At 38.9% G+C, this 23,700-nt stretch overlaps 1 protein-coding gene across 2 annotated transcripts in view; it reads right to left on the minus strand.

Annotated features, from left to right (window-relative positions):
* Positions 1-23,700, minus strand: part of arhgap42a (Rho GTPase activating protein 42a) — a 63,608-nt gene that overhangs the window by 18,668 nt on the left and 21,240 nt on the right. The window contains exons 4-12 of one of the 2 annotated variants that reach the window (XM_056446125.1): positions 21,763-21,834; positions 9,573-9,674; positions 9,375-9,485; positions 6,221-6,325; positions 5,888-6,017; positions 3,301-3,401; positions 3,109-3,218; positions 2,916-2,975; positions 133-211 (exon numbers count right to left, since the gene is read on the minus strand). In XM_056446125.1, coding sequence (XP_056302100.1) covers positions 133-211; positions 2,916-2,975; positions 3,109-3,218; positions 3,301-3,401; positions 5,888-6,017; positions 6,221-6,325; positions 9,375-9,485; positions 9,573-9,674; positions 21,763-21,834 — 870 coding nt within the window. The remainder of the gene's footprint in view (positions 1-132; positions 212-2,915; positions 2,976-3,108; positions 3,219-3,300; positions 3,402-5,887; positions 6,018-6,220; positions 6,326-9,374; positions 9,486-9,572; positions 9,675-21,762; positions 21,835-23,700) is intronic. The other variant, XM_056446126.1, reaches the window with a different exon arrangement.

Here is a 23,700-nt window from a genome sequence, read left to right on the forward strand (position 1 = left end):
TCAGTATTTATTTAACCGATATCTTATCAGGATTTTAAGAAGTCTTTCTTTAGAGTTAAGTTTTTGCACTATGAACTGACATGCGTTTATTAAAGCAAGATCAGAGTCTTGTTTTGATCTGAATGCTCTTACCGGCTCTTTTCCATCCATGGCCTCCATCCACAACCGTCTGTTGGATTCAGAGAGAGCCTGAAGGGTGATGATGCCATGCCTGCAAGACAGATAGGTGAATATTAAAGGCATAGTTTGCACAAAAATAAAACCCTCCTTATATTTTTTTCAAACTCAAGTGGTTCTAAAATTTTCTGAACTTTGGAAATTCCAAAGAGTGTTGGAAAGCAGCAGCTACTGACATTAATAGTAGGAACATAAATACTATTGAAGTTAATGGCTGTTTTTCTCCAACATTCATCAGTATATCTTTCTTTTTGTTTTCATCAGAGGATAAAAACTCAAACAGGTTGGAGGAAGAGTAAATAAAAATGTCCTTGAATGCTGAATGTCTTTTCAATTGTACGTTAATTTGGACAAAGTTGCTTTCTGCCAAATGACTAATTATAAATGAGGACAGAATTTTAATTTTGGGGTGAACTATCCCTTTAATTTTTAACTACTGATGAAAAGTGTCAGAATAAGATGCAATTTTATTTATTTGTTTATTAATAATAGGGTTAGGTCGATTGACAATGCCATCGTCCATCGCCTATGGCCGATAGACATCATGATGCTGAGCTGGCATCGCGATCCTCCACCCCGCCCCCATCGCAGCAGCAACCCACTCGCGAAAAATACACACAACCACGTTTACACTAATACGTCTTAGTTTTAAAATGCCATTTTAGAACGAAAACGATCCACATCCACACAGGCGTTTCATTTAGCATTCCTGAAAAGATCTCCGTGCACACTATACTTCTGAAAACGCACATCACGTGATCCCCCACACACACACTCTGGCATACATCTGCATATGCTGCAGCATATGCGCACATCTAAGCTCCAGGCAGTCAGCAGGTGCTTTGAGCACTAAACCCCAGACAGCAGTGCACATTGGACAGTTTATCAAGAATGTATTGCTGGATTGCATTTCACTTTAGTTGTTAAACATGATATTTAATTAATCTTGCCTCTAACAACTCTTCAGTCTTTTGAATCTATCAGGTAATGTGTCACAGCGTCAGTATTTTTAATCTTTCGAAAGATTGAAAGTTTCAATCTTTCGCTTTCACGCTTGTACTTAGTCATTTAATGAAATCCTCAGATACTGTTGGTTGGTTCCTGTTGGTTGTGCACCTTTTTTTTACCAACCAAGTTTATCGACGCCATTATAACAACACAGATCACTCTGCCTGTTCATGTCAGAGTCCTGCGGGAAAAGTGATTGACAGGTGGTAATTTGTGTGTAGCTTATCTTTATTTATTTATGATTTGGTTATGGGTAAAACAAAGACCATGTGGGTCAGGTAGTTGAAACGGTAGGCTACAAATATTTCATTTGTTATGAATTTATTAATTATTCATAAATAATTAATTCACCGCCGCCTATGACGACAATGCCATCGTCCATCGTGATGTTTCACATTAGACACCGTACCATGCCAAATTGGTCGACATCCTACTTAATGAAAGCATCTTTTTAAAAACATTAAACTCAAACAAACATGAGATGCTTCCAAAGCCGGCAAACTGAATCCAGATGCTGCATTGAAGAAGGAAACAGATTCATGCAAGCAATAGTACTAGCCAGACTATGAAGCACTTATTTATTCATTATTCATCATCTCTAGCACAGCAGAAAAAAAAATTAGCGTTATGTGTTAAAGACTTCTGTAAAACAGGTTAAACTGTGTCTGGTTCAGGGCTTTTGTATTAAATGTTGAGTTATTTTACTTAATGTCCCAGCACACCACATGACAACCTCAAAACAAAGATTGAAGCAGTGTACTGACGCTGTGACACATTACCTGATAGATTCAAAAGACCGAAGAGTCGTTAGATAGAGACTAGATTAATATAGTGCGACGCGATTCTGCAGTAAATCCTTGATAAACTGTCCAACGAGCACTGCTGTCTGGGCTTTTGGGCTCAAAGCACCTGCTGACTGCTGGAGCTCAGACGCACGCATGACAGAGTGTTTGTGTGTGTGTGTGTGTGTGTGTGGTCACGTGATTTGCCTTTTTAGCAGTATAGTGTGGACGGAGGGCTTTTCAGAAATGCAAGATGAATCGCCATTGTGGACGTGGATTGTTTTCATTCTAAAACGTTATTTTAAAACTAAGATGCATTAGTGTAAACAGGGCCTGAGTGTGTATTTTTCATGAGTGGGTTGCTGCTGCGACTGGGGCGGAGGATCACGATGCCGGCTCAGCATTATGATGTCTATCGGCCATCGGCGATGGATGATGGCATCGTCTATCGACACAACGCTAATTCTGAGTGTGCCTCACACAGGTGTGTGGGCTTGACAAACTACCTGTAGAAAACACACTCTTTCATCTCTTTAACCGACACACCAGTTTTGCACCAGACACTTTCTTACAACCACTCTATATCTCATTCATTCATTTTCTTTTCGGCTTAGTCCATTTATTAATCCAGGGTCGCCATAGCGGAATAAACCCACTCTATATCTAAAATAAATAAATAAATATTTATGAAGTGTGCCTCACACAGGTGAGTGGACATGACAAACCACCTGTAGAAACATTCAGCCAGTGAATAAGCATGACAAATCTGTAGTTTTTTTTTATTATTAATGATTAAAATGTTACAAACCCAGAAGTTTTTGTTTAGTTTGTTTAGGAAACTGTTACAAAGCATTAAATGTAACTAAAACACAGCACAAAAAAGGAGTTATGTATTAAAATTGATACTATCAGAAGAGGTTAGCACTTCTGAATAAAAGCGTAACATACCGATGAGCTTTATAGAAGCATTGCAGATAACTGAACAGAGGCCCTTCAGAGGGGTTACCTCTACAGTTATGAGAAGATAAAAGAAGAGATTGAAGGAAAGAAGACAAGAGTGTTGAAAATGACAGGCTGAAAAGCGCAATAAACACAAATCAAACTCCAGCATTTCTCTTAATAAGGTGAAAACACAACACACCTTTCCACCACCTCGATGTCGAAGCAGAAGCGCTTGTCAATAGAGTCAGTCCTGCGTCTGATGCAGGACTTCAGCTTAAACATCTCAGGGGGGCTCATGATCAGTCCATTCTGTCAACAGAACACAAGCCATAGCTCAGTATGGTAATGATGAGAAATTACTTCACATGTAAATGCCGAACATTTAAAATACCTGTTTGCCTCCAGTCTTGAGCTCAGAGTTGCTCATGGTAAACATCTTGGTCCCTTTCTCATACGTGCAGTAATGACGAGTCCATGTGCAACCCAAAGGTCCTTCAACAGAAAACAGATGTTCATTAGTGCACATGTACAGTGAACAAGGACTGATATATTGCAAATCCATTTCAAAAGGAATAATCTAAATCTAAACAACCTTTCAAACATCTTGGGTCAGAACTTTTATTAGTGAATACTGATAAAAATATAATTTTAAACGGATTAAAATTAAAAGTAAAGTCTCTATTTATCTAATTATTAGTAAAGTTTCTAATTATCTATAAAATTATCTATTTCTTTGATTTTTCCCCACATATACAAATATATTAAGCAGCACAAGTTAATTTAGAACGGATAATAATAGAAGTAATGTTTCTTAAGCACCAAATCAGCATATTTTTATTTATATTTATTTTAATAATAATCTTTTCCTGTCCCACTTTATTTTGTGTCGCTTATACCTGTGAACTTACACAGTCACTAGATGTGTAAGTAGTATGTAACTACAGTGTGTGTACACACTTGTACATAGCATTTACTTGTGTAATCCTGATGTAACTACACACATGTAACAACACACTGAATAGTACGTGTAAGTTCAAATGTGTAACAGGACATTGGTAACAACACAAAAAAGTACACATCTGTAACAAGAATTACATAAGAGCATTGTGTAACAACAATATACTTGCAGGTGTTTTCCCACTTTCACACCTGTTTGCATACCATCTACTTCTGAACACTGTATTAGAATAAGTATAGCAGAACTAACGCTGCATTAGAAGGTTTCACTTTGTGATAATAGTGTAATTACAGGGTAAATCATCAGGAACTGTCCACTCAATATAAAGTGTACAATGGTCACAATTTACTGTGTAATATTTAAAATATAATCCTTTGTGCAACTGTTTAACAACAGCAAACTTCTGCCAAAAAAGTATTTATAGAAATATACAGAAATATACAAATGCCTTATGTTTATATGTTGTGTTACCAATGTCCTGTAACACATTTGAACTTACACATACTATTTAGTGGGTTGTTACATGTGTGTAGTTACACCAGTATTACACAAGGGAATACTATGTACATACACTGTAGTTACATACTACTTACACATCTAGTGACCGTGTAAGTTCACAGGTATAAGCGACACTTAAAGTAAAGTGGGACCGGAAAAGGTTATTATTAAATTAAATATAAATAAAAATATGCTGATTTGGGACTGACATTACTTTACTAACATATTAACATAATATAACATTACTAACATAATGAAATATAATATAGGTGTCACGGTGGCCCAGTGGGTAGCACGATTCCCTTCACAGCAAGAAGGTCACTGGTTTGAGCCTCAGCTGGGCCAGTTGGCATTTCTGTGTGGAGTTTGCATGTTCTCCTCGTGTTGGTGTGGGTTTCCTCCGGGTGCTCCGGTTTCCCCCACAGTCCAAAAACATGCGGTACAGGTAATCTGAATAAACTAAATTGTCCGTAGTGTATGAGTGTGAATGAGTGTGTATGGATGTTTCCCAGTGATGGGTTGCAGCTGGAAGGGCATCTGCTGTGTAAAACATATGCTGGATAAGTAGGCTGTTCATTCCACTGTGGCGACCCCGGATTAATAAAGGGACTAAAGGCCGGCTCACACTGTGTGATTTTTTATAATCCTGAATGATTGTAGCATGTCAGACTGCACAAACATGGCTCCCATGTCACAATGTAAGATCTCAGCTGTCATAAAGTCAGACTGAATGGCAATGAAGACGTGCCAGACCCGAAAGAAAACGCACCCGGAATTTGGCGTCATTTACCCGTGACACTTTCACTATCCCATGTTCTGAAATGATTCCTCGCAGCAAACGTAAACAATCTGTAGCGGCAATTTTGCACACGGTGTGTCTCAATAATAAAACCAGGAAGAAAAAAAGTGTTGTGACATTTGCCCGCGGTCATTTGAATTGTTGCATGGATTGTGTCATCAAATTCGGAGCTTCTATTGGTTCTTAGGTTGACGCTCATCGCAGCTGTTGTCACACTGCAGGAAAGTGTCTGAAATCTTCTGACACTGCCAGAACTTCATCTGAGGAAAAATCTGATCGCAACAGGCACTAAGCGGCTGTCTGTGAACATGTCAAACCAGTGATCAAAGATCAGCAATTTTAGCCTAGGATTTCAGGAATCTTTTAGGATTTCCCAAGTTTGTCTCAGATGACAAAATCGTGGCTGAAATCTCAGTGTGAGTGGGGCTTTTGCCGGAAAAAAAATGAATTAATGAATAATATAATATAATATAATATAATATAATATAATATAATATAATATAATATAATATAATATAATATAATATAATATAATATAATATAATATAATATAATAGAAAAATGTTATATTTTTTATATTAAAATTTTTGAAAAAAATGATTTGCATAAATATTTACCTCTATTTTTAATAAAATTAAATATTTATAGATATAATATAAACGCATATATAAATAATACACACACAGACCATTTATAGATGCTCTTACACAGTAAGTCACTCACGTTTCTCCTGCACATAGAGGAAGCCCTCCATCGTCCACTGTCCCGGAGCTTTAAAGTCCTGCTCTGCTGATCTTATCCTTCTCATCAGATTCTCCACTTCCTGTCTTGTGCTCTCGAAGTTATTTCTCGTCTTCAGAACATCAAAACAACATTCTCATGGTTCAACAGGGACATTTGCTTCTTGCTAATGCAACAATAAACACTTCCAACAAATACCACATGACTGATTCCCATTATAATCAACAGCATTACATGTTTACTCAACAGTGCAAAACAGCCGAATACAAACACGGCTCATTGTCATACAGACCCACGTCATCTGACGGCTCTTACATTCTGAAGGTTGAACTGGAGCTGTTGCTTGTACGGCTCAAACTCATGGGCCAGCTCGTAACCCTCATGGTAAAAAGTGAACAGTCCTTGGAGGAAGGCCAGCAGCTGAGAGAAACACACAGGCCGGTTAAAAAGAGTCATAGACAATAGAGCCACTCCATTAATCTTTAAAAGACTGTGATTAAGAACCTTAGCGCCCTATAATACATACAATTTGTTGCTATTTTCAGACCAGCGCAACCCTAATTTTCATGTTTTGCGCGACATTGTTTAAATAGCGAATCCATTTTATTCATGACAATTTCCAGTTGTATAATGGCTTTATTATTAGTAGTATTCTTTATTATATGCATATTTTTATTTGTTTTAATAAAAACAAGTTTAGATTTGTCCACCTGCCGGGTTTTGGAGACGTATGCATCACCATATGGGGCATAATAATAAGACGTCTGTTTGGAGATAACTCACACTTTGTTATTATTGTTCATTTATTCATTTGCTGGAAATTAGAACTGAATTTAAAAATAGTTTTGAAACAAATCTTTGTGCTTAACAAATTAAACATGTAGGCTAATGGATGTCTTCAGTGGAGTGCTACAACACCATTTCCCTACTGCACTAAAGTAAAGGAGTAAAGAGTAAAAGTAAATTAAAGAGAAAGTAAAGAGGCCAAATAGAGAGGGCTTGTTCCTTATCCTCGCACTGCTGATGGTCTGTTTAACGGTTTTTCTCGCTAGTGAGGCGTTCAGTTTTTCCACTTACAAAGTCCACCATGTAAATAGCACATACTCTTAAAGGGAATGGGAGATGAGACTCTGATTAGTTTAATAGACGTTAAGCTCAAAACAAAACCCTGTTAGACTATGCTCCAGGGCGCAAACCGTATTTATCTGTCCTTAAAAAAAAAAACATTTGCAAAAGTGGATTCGGACATACCTTTAATGCTTTTGCGCCATGTGCTTTAGACTTTGCGCCTAGATCATTAAAATAGAGCGCTTAATTCTAAATTATGATGATTTGCATGTTTATTTTATTTAAAAGTATAATATTTGCTATTAATAAACCACTAACTATGACTTTTGCATAAATAAACTCTGAATTTGCTGCTTATTAATAGTTATTAAGGTAGCAGGTTTAGGTATTAGGTAGGATTGGGGAAGTAGATGTTTAAAATATGTATTTTATAAATAATAAAAAACAGCCAATATCTTAATAATTGGCAGGTAATAAGCTACTTGTTAATAGTGAGAATTGGTACATAAACTAAAGTGCTACTGTTATTTTAAAACTTTTGTGATCACAGAGGTACTTTAACAAGCATTTGACCCAGCAAGAGCAATTCAGTATTTTATCTTTTGAACCAGCATTATTGCACTATAACCTTTGATAGCGTCACAGAAGTACTAGTATAAATGTTTATAGTTTGGATTTATACATAAACATTGACATTTGTGGAAAACATTAAAATCATACACTGAAAGCAACAAACAGCCCTTGAAGTCTGCATGAAATGTATATATTTAAAATGTTACTAGAGCACATTTTTAGTCATAAGGTGAACAATTAATCTGTGCTGTTAATCCACTAAAAACTGTTTGTTTTGTTCTTCAAGCAAAATCTGACCCTCTACTTCCGGTCTGGAATGGAAGTTCTTTTGTGATGCTGTCAGTTTGACAACTGGGCGGTATGTTAGTTTGCTTTTATTTTTTTTTAAGATGAGAAAAGGAGTGCAAAAAATAAAAAAACCTGCCCCCTATTTAATATTCAGTTTCACTTGGAAATACGTCATCATAGAGACATAAAAGTCTGCAGCAGCTTCCAGTTTAAGTGGGATTTAAAGTTTATTTTAAAGTTTAAATTATTCCATTGCTAATATGTAATAGGTTTTTTAATCAAAAAGCCAGAACAACTCTTATAAAAGAATTTAACATTTTTGTGTGATGCCCTGCTTCTTGTTTTTCATTCATAAAATTTTAATATGTATTTACAGTACTGAAAAATTCAGAACATACTACTGATTTTTGATATTTTTGAAAATTTTCATAGATGTTTTCTCAGCAGATGACAAGCTGACAAAACATTGCTGTCACTCTGAAACCATTTAATTTATGGAGAAGATTACAAAGCACTGCAGTGTTTGGGTGTTCTGTGTTCGTCTGAGATAATTAGTCAACCGAAATGTGCATATTCCATACTAGCTGAAGCTGATTGGTCAATTCTTGTCCAGGACTCCCGGTGTGCGTCACGCTGCCTGTGCTCGCAAGCCACACACCTCCACTGGAAATAACGAACTTGCGCAAACTCTAGAAAAGATGCGCTATGTGAATGGCCCCTAAAACGCCGCCCTCATTTGCAACCTCCATCAGTTGATCTTCTTGCACATCCATCGTGGATTTACCTGATTTGTTGACGAATGGGTTGCGAATTTATTCCTTGGCAGTTTATAGGTCTTTACCCTTAGCAAATAAACTTTCCAAAGACGTCTGTTTCCTACTCATTTTGCTGCTTTTAAGTTAAATTTGAGCGCTCAAGTGACTGAGATGTAACCGAGAGAATACGGCCATTTTCCAAAATAAAAGATCGTTCAGAACCAGATAATAAATAAAACGGAAATAATTAATGATTTCTTGTGCAGTCCGATACCAACTAATCCACGGACCAGTACTGGTCCATGGCCCGATGGTTTGAGGACCACTGATTTAAGAGATTGTCCAAAAATATATATTCATTCAGTAATGAAAGAAGTCTTTATGAGTGATTTATTTTGTGTGTCATATATTTTATACATACTTCTATACATTTTTTCATTAAAAAAATGACCCGCTGAAGTCTATTTTGGGTTATTTTGTTCAATGGACTATTTAGAGTTCGTGTTAGAATCATGATCTGTAGTCCAAACAAGAAAATAGTGATTCTCAATGTATCCAGAATCGTGCAGCTCTAATATAAAAGCAATATCATCTCGACGGAGCTGCAGGATGTGGCTGTTATCATCATTTTTTTTAATCGTTATATGTTCTCTAGAGAAACAACATCGCTGACGTTACAGGATAAACCATTAGATTAAAAGGAAAAAAGTGAAAGAGTAATTCTCTCTCAGTATAAGAAAGTTTTCGTTGTATTTCTGCTTTCATCATAAATAAGCGCATCTTACCGGCTCAACAAACTCAAACTTTTTCCTCTCTTGTACTTCTTGGATTTTGAAAACATACTCGAGGGAGGCGTCGTAGAAGACCTGTCTTTCCTTACTGATCTGTGTGTCTGCCTACAAAATCATTCAAGAACAGTGTTATATTCTGAGAGGTTGTTAATATTTTATAGCAGTAAATGACCATACGACCATTCATGTTACCTCTTGCAAAAGTGACTCTTTCTTTCTTGAAGACAGGCTTAAGTGCTTTTCCAAAACGGTGTAATACTTCTCTGTCTCCTTGTCAAATTTCTTCCTCCCTTCCTTCAAATAAAAAGAAAAAAAGAAGGTGACATGAGTTGGAATTTCCTGTACTGTAATTATGGTGATAAATGGCTTCTGCAGTGATAAGACGTTATGTAAAATGCTAGATTTGTAAACAAACACCACGCGAGAGTCTCATGGAAACGTCAGCAAAGCTTTAATTTGTTTATTTTCATGTGATAGGACAAAAACAAACACTGAAATGTAATAACCAGTAGATGGCAGGCTCATATTTGTCTCTCTCAAGGCAGCAGAATTAAAATGCTACTTTGACTGCCAGAGAATCTGTATTTGCAGTGTTTTGCTAAAAAGCCATACAGATCGTTTACTTTATTGTATTATGTGACATCTGTATCACGAATAATCTTTAATATAAAAAATATTTAACAATTTAAAAGTTTCTGTCTGGATTTATTAGGTATGGATCTGAATAAAGTGTTAATATTTGTTTTATTCTATAAAGTTCTGATACTTTTTCTTCAAAATTAATAAAAACAATAGTCATGTAGAACTTTTTTTCGTTTATTTGTTTGGAAATGACCACTGGCCAAAAAAACAAATGTTTTGACAATCAGGGTAATTGCACAAAATTTAAGGCAAAATAAAATGGTTGAAAATTACAGTTTTAAAATTTGAAGAGATGCCAATCATAGTTTACAGAAAAACCACCATTTTATTATTGAACACATAACTGTAAAGTATTTTGGTCTACAAATTATTTATTTTTCAGTATTTTACATGATCTGTTTTATGTATCATTTTTTAAAATAAAAATAATAAAGAGACCACTTGAAAGGTTTTCAGTTTCTCTGTATTTACTATAGGTCTGGCATTTGAGTAAAATGTTAATATTTGTTTATTTTATTATTTATTTATTATCACTTCTTATTCCAAAATTTAAGTAAAAATAATTGTCATGTAAAGATTTTGTTTGTTTGTTGACAATTGACAATTGGTAAAAAAAAAATAATGTTTTCACCAATTCCACCAAATTGAAGTTTAAATAAAACGGTTAAAATTACAATTTAAAAAATTGAAGAGATGAGAAACGTAGTTTACAGAATAACAACATTTTATTTTATTGAACACATAACTGTAAAGTATGTAGCTAAAAGCTCTACAAATTATTTATTTTACTGTATTTTACATAGTTTGTGTACCATTTTTTAAAATAAAAATAATAAAGAGACCACATGAAAGTTTTCAGCTTCTTCGTATTTACTAGCAGCGTTGGGGTACCGCATTACAAGTAACGCGAGTTATGTAATAGTATTACTTTTCTAAGTAATGAGTAAAGCAATGCATTACTTTAAAATATAAGTAATAATATTTGAGTTGCTTTTTGGACAATGTAACACAAGTTACTTTTTAGTTTAATTAATTAGCTTTTAAAAATAAATTTTGAAGTAGTCATAATAAATCACGTAGTCAATGAGAGAATGTGTTCATTATTTTGAACTCATCGAAGAAAAGGGGATTGTCTTAATGGACACTGATTTTACTTTAGACAAACAGTGCAAAAGTAGCAAACACATTGCTTTAAACCTTCACTAATATGTATATTTGACATGTGTAGCTCTGGGGTCAGGAAGTTCTCATAAAATATTATCCTAAAATATTATTATTTGATTATTTGATGTGTTTTTTTAAAGGTAAATGTAGGTGTAGGTTATACAGTGCATTGATAATTGTAGAGCTCCTCTATTAAAGAATAAAAGAAGGAAAAACAAACAAGTTCTGAAAGGGTTCAAGCCTCAGCCAGGTTATAAAAAGTAATGCAAAAGTAACTCAAAAGTAATGTAACCCATTACTTACTATAAAAAGTAAGACAACTAATTACATTTTTGGGGAGTAACTCAATATTGTAATGCATTACTTTCAAAAGTAACTTCCCAACACAGTTTACTAGTGTCATGGATTGGTCAGGCTCTCACGACCCCCACTCACGAAGATCACCATCACCTGACTTCTAATGAGCACACAGCTGCATCACATTCACGAGCACCAGATAAAAGCACAGCACTCCAGTCGCTCATTGTCCGGGCTCGTCTCGACGAAAGCGGACAACTGAGCGACCACTCAGCGTAGTCATCCTCAGCTAAAACAAACGATTTACTTACCTGTTCTCTTTGTATTCCTCCTAGTCTTCCTGGTCCTCCCGAATCGTCCTGTCTTCCAGTCCTTCCAAGTCTGTGTCATCCTCTGTCAGCTGTATCTGGTGTGTGCTGTCCATCCTCGTGTATTCCTGTTACCCAGCCACGGAGGAAAAGACCCCAACATCATTCCTGATCCTCCTGGCTATCCTTCATGTGCTCCTTGTTGTCATTTAATAAACACCCTAACGTTTCCTTACCTCTGTCTCCTGTCCGCTTCATAACAGAAGCCCGGACCAATAACGACGACAACATGAGCACCCCCCGATCACTTACAAGAGCTGGTGGACCAGTTGAAGCGGATTCTACAGCCACCAGCTCCACTTTCCAACGCACCACCAGCACCGAGCACTTCCGCCTCCACAGTTTCTTCTTCGGCCCTTCCTTCCAGTCCCATGGCCCGACCAGCGCCCTACTCAGGCGGAGCGGGGGAGTGCAATGGTTTTCTGTTACAATGTTCCCTCATATTCGAAATGCAACCTTCTCTATATCCCACAGATAAGTCGAAGATCGCCTACATCGTATCTCTACTCTCTGGACCTGCACTTAAATGGGCTGAGACGATCTGGAACCAAGCCGGGCCGGTCATGAATTCCATCACTACCTTCACGGAGTATTTCAAAGAGGTGTTTGGACGTTCTGATGGGGAAGTAGCCGCTGGAGAGCAGCTGTATCATCTAAAGCAAGGTACTCTATCTACACAGGAATATGCTCTCCGGTTTCGCACTCTAGCAGCTGCAAGTGGATGGAATGAGAGATCGTTGTTGACCACGTACCGGCTCGGCTTGGAACCCACTCTCCGAATCCAACTGGCCACATTAGATGATACAATGGGTCTGGAGAGATTCATCCAACATTCTCTCCGATGTTCCGATCGTCTCCGTTCCTATCAACAGGACACCATCACCCCCTTGTCTGCACTCCTCCAATCGCCTGAGTCAACAGCCTCTCCAGAACCAGAACCCATGATAATAGAGTCTGGAAGACTGACATCAGCGGAACGACAGAGGAGGCTGACCCGGGGTCTGTGTCTATACTGCGGTGTCAGTGGACACACCCGTATGGAGTGTCCCCTTCGTCCCATTCGGACTTCAGTGAGTGTATTCAGTACGAATATTGAACAATGTAAACCACTTACTACCACCGTACAAATAACTACTGCCTCTATTTCTCTCCTTGTCACAGCCCTCATCGACTCCGGGTCAGCAGGGAACTTCATCTCCCAATCCCTCTGTCGTCAACTCCACCTCCGTACTGAGGCGTCCTCGCATATATACCAGATACAACCGATAACCCAGTGCACTCGATCTTCGACCCGTATCCATCGACAATGCGAAGACATCCTTCTTCAAGTGGGGTTGTTACATCAAGAGAGGATTCAATTTCTGGTTCTGGAGGGTGCAAATATGGACATCATTCTAGGGCGCCCGTGGCTGGTGAAGCACGATCCCATCATCTCTTGGGGCACAGGAGAGATAAAGAAATGGGGATCTGGATGTACACCTGCCTGTTTTCCAAATCTCCCTCTTCAAGGTCGGAACCCCATTTCTTTGTTTGCAACATCGGTCGAGAGCCCTCCTGAGAAGCAGTCTATCCACATTCCTAAGGAGTACAGCTCCTTTCATGATGTCTTCTGCCCCAAGAGAGCTTCCCAGCTACCGCCGCATCGGCCATGGGACTGCGCGATCGACCTAGTTCCAGATGCCCAGTTGCCAAGAGGTAGGATCTACCCGCTCTCGCTTCCAGAGAATCAGGCAATGGAAGATTACATAAGGGAGGCTCTGAGTCAGGGGTACATACGTCACTCAAAATCACCAGCCGCCTCAAGCTTCTTCTTTGTGGCCAAGAAGGACGGAGGGCTGCGTCCATGCATCGACTACAGGGTCCTAAATAACGGTACAGTAAAATACCGATATCCCCTTCCTCTGGTACCAGCCGCTTTGGAACAGCTCCGAGAAGCTAAAGTCTTCACTAAATTGGACCTCCGCAGCGCGTATAATCTGATAAGAATACGTGAGGGGGACCAATGGAAGACAGCATTCGTGACCCCTACTGGCCACTATGAATATGAGGTCATGCCTTACGGTCTGGTCAACGCCCCCTCCGTATTCCAAAACTTCATTCATGAAGTCCTCCGGGAGTTTCTTCACCACTGTGTAATAGTGTACATAGATGACATCCTCATTTACTCCCGGAGTGAGGCCGAACATCGCCAACACGTTGCGGAGGTCCTACACACATTGAGAGAACATCACCTCTACCTCAAAGCGGAGAAATGCTCATTCCACCAGAAGTCGATTCATTTCTTGGGATACATCATTGACCAAACCGGTATACGTATGGATGGGAAGAAAATTGAGGCTGTTCTATCCTGGTCAGAACCCACTTCCATTAAGGAGCTCCAGAGGTTTCTTGGGTTTGCTAACTTTTATAGACGGTTTATCAAGGACTACAGCAGGATTACATCACCTCTCACTAATCTCCTCAAGGGTAAACCCAAAGGACTGGAGTGGACCAAAGAAGCAGCCGCAGCCTTCCGCCTTCTTAAGAAGGAGTTCACAAGGGCCCCACTCCTGACTCATCCTGACCCAAATCTTCCTTTCGTGGTGGAAGTGGACGCATCCACCACCGGCGTCGGGGCAGTATTATCTCAACATCATGATACCCCGCCCCGACTGCATCCCTGTGCCTATTTCTCTCGGAAGTTGAGCCCGGCGGAGCAGAATTACAGCATAGGAGACAGGGAGCTTCTAGCAATCAAGCTAGCCTTGGAGGAGTGGCGTCACTGGTTGGAGGGAGCCAAACATCCGTTCCAGGTGATCACAGATCACAAAAACCTCCAATACATCAAAGAGGCCAAGAGACTATGTCCACGTCAAGCCAGATGGTCACTTTTCTTCTCACGTTTTGATTTCTCCATTTCCTATCGTCCAGGACCCAAGAATCTAAGAGCAGACGCTCTCTCTCGTTTACACGAGCATCACGATCATGAAGAACTCCCAACGAAGATTCTTCCCGAACACATCTCCATTTGTCCGATCACCTGGAACGCTCCTCCAGTCGTTGCCACTCCGGAAGCCCCTGCTCCGCCGGGATGCCCTCCTCATCGGCAGTTCATACCACCTGAACACCGGGTAGATCTGATCCACTCCTTACATACCTCGCTAGGCACTGGACATCCAGGGATCAACAATACTCTCTCGCTAGTATCCCAACGATTCTGGTGGCCAAACATGGCAAGGGATGTGAGGCAATATGTTCAGGGCTGTAAGGACTGTGCCCAATCCAAGAGCCCACGTCATCTACCCGCTGGAAAGCTCCATCCCTTGCCGATTCCGAACCGTCCCTGGTCACACCTAGGAGTGGACTTTATCACTGACCTCCCTTCGTCAGAAGGTAATACCTGTATTCTAGTCATAGTAGATAGATTCTCAAAGTTTGTCAAACTAATCCCTCTGAAAGGTCTTCCCACAGCCTTTGAAACTGCCGACAATATCTTTAATCAAGTCTTCAGGTCATTTGGTATTCCAGAAGATATTGTGTCGGACAGAGGTCCACAGTTCATCTCACGTCTATGGAAAGCCTTCTTCAAGCTCCTAGGTGTGGCCGTCAGCCTCTCTTCTGGATATCATCCCCAAACCAACGGGCAGACAGAGAGGAAGATTCAGGAGGTGGGACGGTTCCTGAGGACCTTCTGCAGTGGTCACCAGAACTCCTGGAGCCAGTATTTGGGCTGGGCAGAATATGCCCAAAATTCACTGCGGCAACCCTCCACCGGACTCACGCCATTCCAGTGCGTCCTGGGCTTCCAACCACCGCTCTTTCCCTGGGATGGCGAACCATCTGATGTCCCCGCAGTGGATCACTGGTTCCGGGAGAGCGAGAGAGTCTGGGACGAGGCTCATCAACATCTGCAGAGGGCAGTCCGTCGAAGCAAGGTAACCGCCGATAGGAGAAGGTCTGAAGAACCCAGATACACACCCGGACAAAAGGTGTGGCTATCCACCCGGGACATACGCATGCGACTGCCCTCTCGCAAGTTAAGTCCCCGATTTGTTGGTCCCTTCACCATCGTGGAACAGGTTAACCCCGTCACCTACAAACTACAATTACCCTCTCACTACCGTATTCACCCTACATTCCACGTATCACTCCTGAAACCCTATCACGATCCTGTTCTTCCCTCCACAGAGCCTGACCACGAAGAGGAACCCCCTCCTCCACTGCTCCTAGAAGAAGGAGCCGTCTACGCAGTGAAGGAGATCTTGCGTTCCCGACGTCGTGGTGGCCAGTTGGAGTACCTGGTGGACTGGGAAGGGTACGGCCCCGAAGAAAGGACATGGGTTCCCAGAGCTGATATTCTCGATCCTAGTCTCATGGTGGAGTTTCATGAGAGCCACCCTGAGTTCCCAGCGCCTAGAGGCAGAGGGAGACCACCACGGCGTCGGAGGTGTCGGCCCTCAGGAGCGGGCCCTGGGGAGGGGGGTACTGTCATGGATTGGTCAGGCTCTCACGACCCCCACTCACGAAGATCACCATCACCTGACTTCTAATGAGCACACAGCTGCATCACATTCACGAGCACCAGATAAAAGCACAGCACTCCAGTCGCTCATTGTCCGGGCTCGTCTCGACGAAAGCGGACAACTGAGCGACCACTCAGCGTAGTCATCCTCAGCTAAAACAAACGATTTACTTACCTGTTCTCTTTGTATTCCTCCTAGTCTTCCTGGTCCTCCCGAATCGTCCTGTCTTCCAGTCCTTCCAAGTCTGTGTCATCCTCTGTCAGCTGTATCTGGTGTGTGCTGTCCATCCTCGTGTATTCCTGTTACCCAGCCACGGAGGAAAAGACCCCAACATCATTCCTGATCCTCCTGGCTATCCTTCATGTGCTCCTTGTTGTCATTTAATAAACACCCTAACGTTTCCTTACCTCTGTCTCCTGTCCGCTTCATAACAACTAGGTCTGGATTTGAGTAAAATGTTAATATTTGTTTATTATATTATTTATTATATTATTATAAAAAGGTCTGATAGTATTTCTTCCAAATGTCCAATCAAAATGTCATGTAGAGATGTATATTGGGGGATGAATAACAAATGTTTTTGACCAATTTATTATCTCTGATAAAGTATTTTTTATGCTAAAACTGGCTATTTTTTAATTTATTTGTAAGATATGCCATCAGTAGTTTACAGAAAAGCTTTTTTTAATTCAAACAAATCTACAAATCATAATTTATGTTATGCATAATCAAATTTCAAATGTCATTATTATTATTATTAGTAGTAGTAGTATTAACATTATTATCTAATACAAATTGTTATTATTTATTGAACTGAATACAAAAAAAATGTCATAACTTATTCATTTTACTTTTATATAATTTTAAAACAATGTACTCATTTGATTTAGTTTTACCTAACTGAAACGATTTTGAACATTTTATGTGGAGCTTTACAAATTTCAATCTTTATAACATTAGAAAAACACTGCATTCACCATAATCTGACCATCTACAATCCAGCAAAAACAGGGAATGAGGAACTCAAAGATCGATCAGCGACTTAAAACTCAACAGAACATGATATGAGCATTGCGGGACCCACGTGATATATACACACTTGATTAGTCACTGTGGTACCATCACCCCTGAGCGTGACAAAGCTGATGACGCCGAGCACCCATGTAACCACAGATAAAGACAAAACAACAAACATTGCACGTTTTCCAATTCTGCGAAACATCCTATGGCTCTTAATGAGGCTGAGAAAAGATGTTTACAGTAGACAAACCCTCACTTCCTGTGGCCACATTTACGGCAGCCATTTACTATTTTGCGCTGCAGACCTCCAGCACTGAGAATGGCTTTCTGGAGACTGCAAATGAAACCAGTTTAAAGCTGTTTGTTTTTCCTGTTTGACATCAGCTCAACCTTTCCCATGACCCTCTAATGGACACCACGTCTGAACCGCAGACTGAGCTCGCCAAACAACAAACTGGAGGAATCTCATTCTGCCATGCTTAGTCCAGTTTCTGTGTACATCTGCAGGCTGGAGATGACATCATTCTCTCGAGGAATGTGTGCTAATTCTGTTCAGGGCTCTTTAAAAGATGGATATACAGTCGCTTACTGGGGAAAATATTATCTTTGAATGACAAAGGCTGATATAGATTATTGATGTATTGCGTAACAATGACACAATATGATTTCCAAGACACTGAAACATATACAATATTGATGTACTGCCAACATCTAAATTGTAAATAAATCCTTATGAATATTGTGGTACAAATGTTTATTATACTGTATCAATGGCACTGTTTTCAATCACAATTATTAAACGCTTAACATTAATAACTGTTCAAAGAATGGTTAAAGCGAAAGTGGCAACTGCTACTGCTTGCAAAAAATCTTGTGCTCTTGAAAGCAGCAGGACGGTGCGTCCACGAGCATTGCTTTTTGTCGCACCAGTTGCGTTTCCAGGCATGGTTGCTTCGATCATCCTTTCAATGGGTATTCACCTGTTTCTATTGCTCACACGAACAGTTATTTTAACAGTTAGTCGTGCTGCTTCTCGATTCTAAGATCACAAATGCACACATAGTGACAAAAGGTCATAAACTATAATTCTAATCTTTAGTGACTAGCCAGCACTGGCAATTTAAAAATTATTTTCAACCAGCCAAAGTGGCTAGTGGGAGTGTCTGCATAACCTGCCACTGCTGAAATCTACCCGCATTTGGCAATTAATGTTGAAATAGGTGCCTATTATATAGTGTCTTATTGATAAGGGATGCACTGATACCATTTTTTTGCAACCGATCTGATCTTAATCCGAAAACTCTGAGTATCGACCGATACAGATCAGTTCCTGATACTGTGGCATGTTTTTTTTTTTTGGAAGCATAATACAGTTTCTATAGTTCTGGTGATAAACTCGATTAATATACCTTCTTTAGTAAAAATAACAGACCTATAAGCCTACTGTATATGACAGATGACACTACCTAAGTAAAACCATGATATGTGCTGTAAGCTAGGCTACATTATTTGAGGATTGGTTATGACATTGATCTGTTGTGATCCAGCTTTATTTTTTTAATATTAAGATTTTTCTTTGAAACCTGTAATAGGCTACCTCTACTGACACTAATCAGCCTAAATAATAAATAATAATGACAATCCATATTGCGCCCGTCCGTTTCACTTTTATTAATTTAATCAAGTATTTTGACCACTATGAGCCAGGCTTTACAAACTATTTACAGCACTTAAAGTATTCCCCTCGGAAAAATAAACTCAGTCGGAAGGATGAGAGAACAGAAATTGTAAAATATTGTAAGAATAATTTTACTGTCGGCGCCAATAGCCTAGTGTTTAGTATGGCGACCCGAGTTTGAATCCCGGCTTGAGGTCCTTTGCCGATCCTTCCCCTATCTCTGCTCCCCACACTTTTCTGTCTGTAAAATCTCCTCTGTCCTATCCCAATAAAGATGAAAACCTCTAAAAAAATAAATATAAAAAAAAGATTTATTTTACGGAGCAGTGCATGCCGCGTCTGCACAGCCGGTGCGTGAATAGCGCTTGATGCATCACAGAGACAGTGCACAGCCCTCCGGTATCATGTATTATTGAGCCTTTTCAAATTTGTAATTTCAGATAGGCCTACTTTGTGTGTGTTGCGAATGCGATCTTCTGATCTTACAGACAGCACAACATGATTTACAAACAGGTCGCAAATGCAGGTCAAAATGAACCCATTTAAGGCAAAACTAAATGCATTTCTATACTGATTATTTAAACTAATAGGAACAAATAGTCTTGGAGAAAGTTCTTTGTGTTGTCATAAAAACGCAGTTTGATTTGTGAATGAATGGAAAATGATTGACAGGCGCAGCGGAGAGATGTGCTGAAGTGAACATGAATTTAACCACTTGAATATTCATCTGTGCTTCACAATAAACTGTAGAATGGCTTCAGAACATTTGGGATATAGTATCCTACATGCAGAGATCGCGTTAACCGAATATTTTATGTCAATGACGGATTTTTTTCAGCAGTGACGGAAAAATCTGAAGGTGATCCTTCATTTTGACGGATTATGCTGAGGGCATATAATGTGTAGATAACTGTTCTTCCCACTCCTGTCCAGCTGATAGCGATTGCCCTCATTAATTAGTAATTGTCTTGTTTTGTCTCCTCTTTGTCACCGCTGCATACAGTTGCAAAAAAGTCACGGCAGCTGAGTGTGAGAAGTTTCTTTAAACGGCCAAATAGTTGTGATATTATTTTTAAGGGTAAAAAAAAAGAGGAAGTGATGCAGTGGACGATGAAGAACAAAGAAAAAAACGAGTGCTTGCAGGATCGGGAAATCCCACATTCAGAGAATCCTGCAAATTTCTTATCACTTCCTTAGGAGAAATGTTTCCTGACTACAAAACGCTGGCTGAAGTGGCGCTAGTAATTCCGGTCTCCAGTGTGGCAGCAGAATGCGGCTTCAGCCTCCAGAACAAAATTAAAACTGTCACGAGAAGTCGACTTTCCGAGGCAAAGACACAGAATTTAATGACAATTGCCTCTGCATCAGTCTCCCTTGATGCGTTTGATTACGCACAGGCAAGCACCCAGTTCAGGTCGACGCGGACCAGGAGGAAGATATGAGTTAAGGCAAATAGTCCTACAGAACATCGTCTGAATTATATTTCAAGTTATGTTCTTATATTAGTCGGAATTATATTTTATAATATATTGTTGTTTATATCTGCTTGTGTTCAGGCACAAATGGTCGTATTTCAATTCCCTCCACTGCAAAAAAAAAAAAAAAAAACACATGAAACTGTTGAACAATATATTTGATGGAGTTTTTGTACATTTGTCAAATAAATAAATGAATAATTTAGCCTATATGCTCGTTGTGCAAGTTCATGATTAAAATATGAATGGAAAAAAAGCGATTAGACAATATGCTAATTTAATGACGGGCAGTAATAGGTTATGACGGAATTTTTACAACCCTCTCCTTCAAAATGACAGACAAAGAGAAAGTCTAACGCGACCTCTGCCTACATGACAACTTTCTAGTGCCTTATAATAGGCTACCTTCATGGCTTTTGTTGGCTTATAAATTACATAAAATATAGTGCATGCGCAAGATCGGATTTGGATCGGTACCAGCTGGCCGAAATCCGATCCAGCAAAAAATACAGTCTCGAACTGATATCCGATCCAATTATGGGGATCGGTGCATCCCTACTATGGATCAAATAAATTCAGCTTTGGAGAGATATTTCTTTCAAAAACAAACCATAGAAGATGATTTTACAAAACATGCAAACATTTACAAACATTTACAATATCTAAATATTTTTTTTCATTTCTAACATTTTCAGATTTGAAGTTGACTGTGAGACTGAGACGTTGAGCGTTTTGCTTTGAACACACATACACACATCTGCAGGAGGTTAAACAGCCGGACTGCCGTTCCCTTTGGCCTCCATCACGTCTCAATGTCTAAGTTGAGCGAGTTCCTTCTAAAAAGCATTGGGCCAATACACCCAAATAAGGCATGGAGTGTTTTTTTCTTTTCTTTTCTTGCTCTGAATGTTTGAGCTCAGCAGGCAGAGCTCCAGCTGAAGGGTCACATTCACAGATCAGCAGCACAACAAGCTAATCTCCTCGAAAGAGTCAAGCTTTAACCAGAGTCTGCTTAAAAACGTGCCCTCGGACCGTTTCATGTTGTTAAATGTCCCATTACAGTATCTGGCTATACTTTAACTGCTCTCTTCTTCAACAGGTGTTTGCAATTTCCCCCCTTCCTGCAGGGTTTCACAGACCTATACTGACCGTATAGGATCCTGTCGTGGCATAGGTAAAAATTACTTTCCGCTGACACGTACAACATTAACTCACAATGGGCCTCTAAGAACTTACTTTGGCCGCTCCGATCTGCTCTTTGCGAAACTTCTCCAGCGGTGTGATCAAGACGTCATCGGCATTCTGTATCTGAAAAGGCGACAGAAAAGTCTCCAGTCAGTCATGTATGATGTAATACCAATGAATCATCTACGGAAAAGCTTTAGCTGTGTAATAAATCATTGCAGAATAGTCAATAGTGCTTGAGAGAAATGTTTGCTCAGCATTAAATGGACTGAAAGAGGGTTGTTGTATTTAAACTATTACTAAAACCAATTTGAAATAAAATACAGCTATGGAAAACACTTGAACATTCCCAGTTTCCTTGAATTTACTGGATTTATATAGTATCAAATTATGGTATCAAATCATTTATATAGAGTCAAAATTAACAAAAAATTCTACCAAACAATTATTCCTTAAATCATCTAAAATAAATAAAAAAACAAACCTACACAAGTATACACATTTTTTTTTATACTAAAAAACTATTATTTATTAAACTCAGCTTGAATTCTTTAGTATAAACCTAATAAAACAGGAGACTAAAGATGAACAAAGTTGCACTAAAAAGCAGTTAAAAGCATATTCAAATAGAAAAAGATGTCAGAATTGAGTGTGATACTGACTTTTTTATATTGTTTGAAATACTTTGATTAAAGAACAGGGTTTCTGCAGGTTTCATCAAGTCAAATTTAAGACCTTTAATACCCTTTTAAGACCATTAGGAATTAAATTTTACACTTATTCAAGATTAAAGACTAAGGTTTTTTCTAATGGCCCAGTATTATCATGAGGAATCCTGTAATTGTTTTTAGTTTTTTCATGGTTAGGGAATTTAATTTGGGAATTTGTTGTAAAAATGTCAAACAGCTGTTTTGAATTGTATCACTTTGCAACAAAAACTTAAATATTTATTGAGATGTATTGTTGGTCATTGAATGGATGTCGGCCTGATATGTAGCTTTACTTGGGCAAAGCAAAATGAATATCTGTTTAAAATAATTTAAGACCCACGAAACAATATTTCAGTGAATTTAAGACTTTTTAAGACCTACATTTTTATTCTGGACTTTTTTTTATAAATTTTTGTAATTGCCAGGTTCTGCAGGTTGCATTTCCAGAATTTTCATTGCCAATCTTAAATTGTAATCGTTTGTTTTGGTTCAATTTGAAATTTCTCCAACCAACGCAGAGCCTGAGTGCTCTGACTTGACCCCACCCTGTTTTGGAAATTTAAGAATTTTTAAGACTTTTTTTAGGACCCAGCAGACACCCTGAAGGAAGAAAAGGTTAATAGATGATTCAAAATATTATTTATAAAATATAAAATGTGACATTTTAGACAAAATAACACCAACTGATTGAGATAAATCAAACAGACTATACATATTGTATGAGTTATATTTATAAAAATGATATCTTTCTAGGGCCGCACGATCATCAGAAAAAAAAATCATAATCATGATTTGTTTGGTCAATATTATAGTCATGATTATATAAAAGAATTATTAGTGGGGCCTAGGGCTAGACAATAAGTCGATATGAATATACATCGCGGTATATTTTTTTTCAATAACGGTGATATGATTTTTAAACCCATTTCTGGTATTTCATTATAAATTTGCATATATATACATTTTATTATATATATAAAATCTTATACTTGTATAAAATCTAATCACTTGTCACTGAATGTCAGCGTGATGTCACTTGCGTGATAACAGACACGCTGCCAGTGCTCAGCAGTTGGTTAAGCTCCGTCGCAGAAAGTTTTAGCTACAAAATGAGTGCCCTGAATACAGATGTGAATGAACAAGCTTCCTCAAGTAAGAATGCAGACAAAATAGTTGACAAGAGAGGAAAGACTAATGCAGTGAAGTGAAAGTGGTTCGGCTTGTTAAGTTTCGATAAACTTATAGTTTCGGTGCTCTGCAGCTTCAAACCTGTGATGTC

Source organism: Danio aesculapii, chromosome 21, assembly GCF_903798145.1.
Source record: "Danio aesculapii chromosome 21, fDanAes4.1, whole genome shotgun sequence".
Classification (NCBI taxonomy): Eukaryota; Metazoa; Chordata; class Actinopteri; order Cypriniformes; family Danionidae; genus Danio; species Danio aesculapii.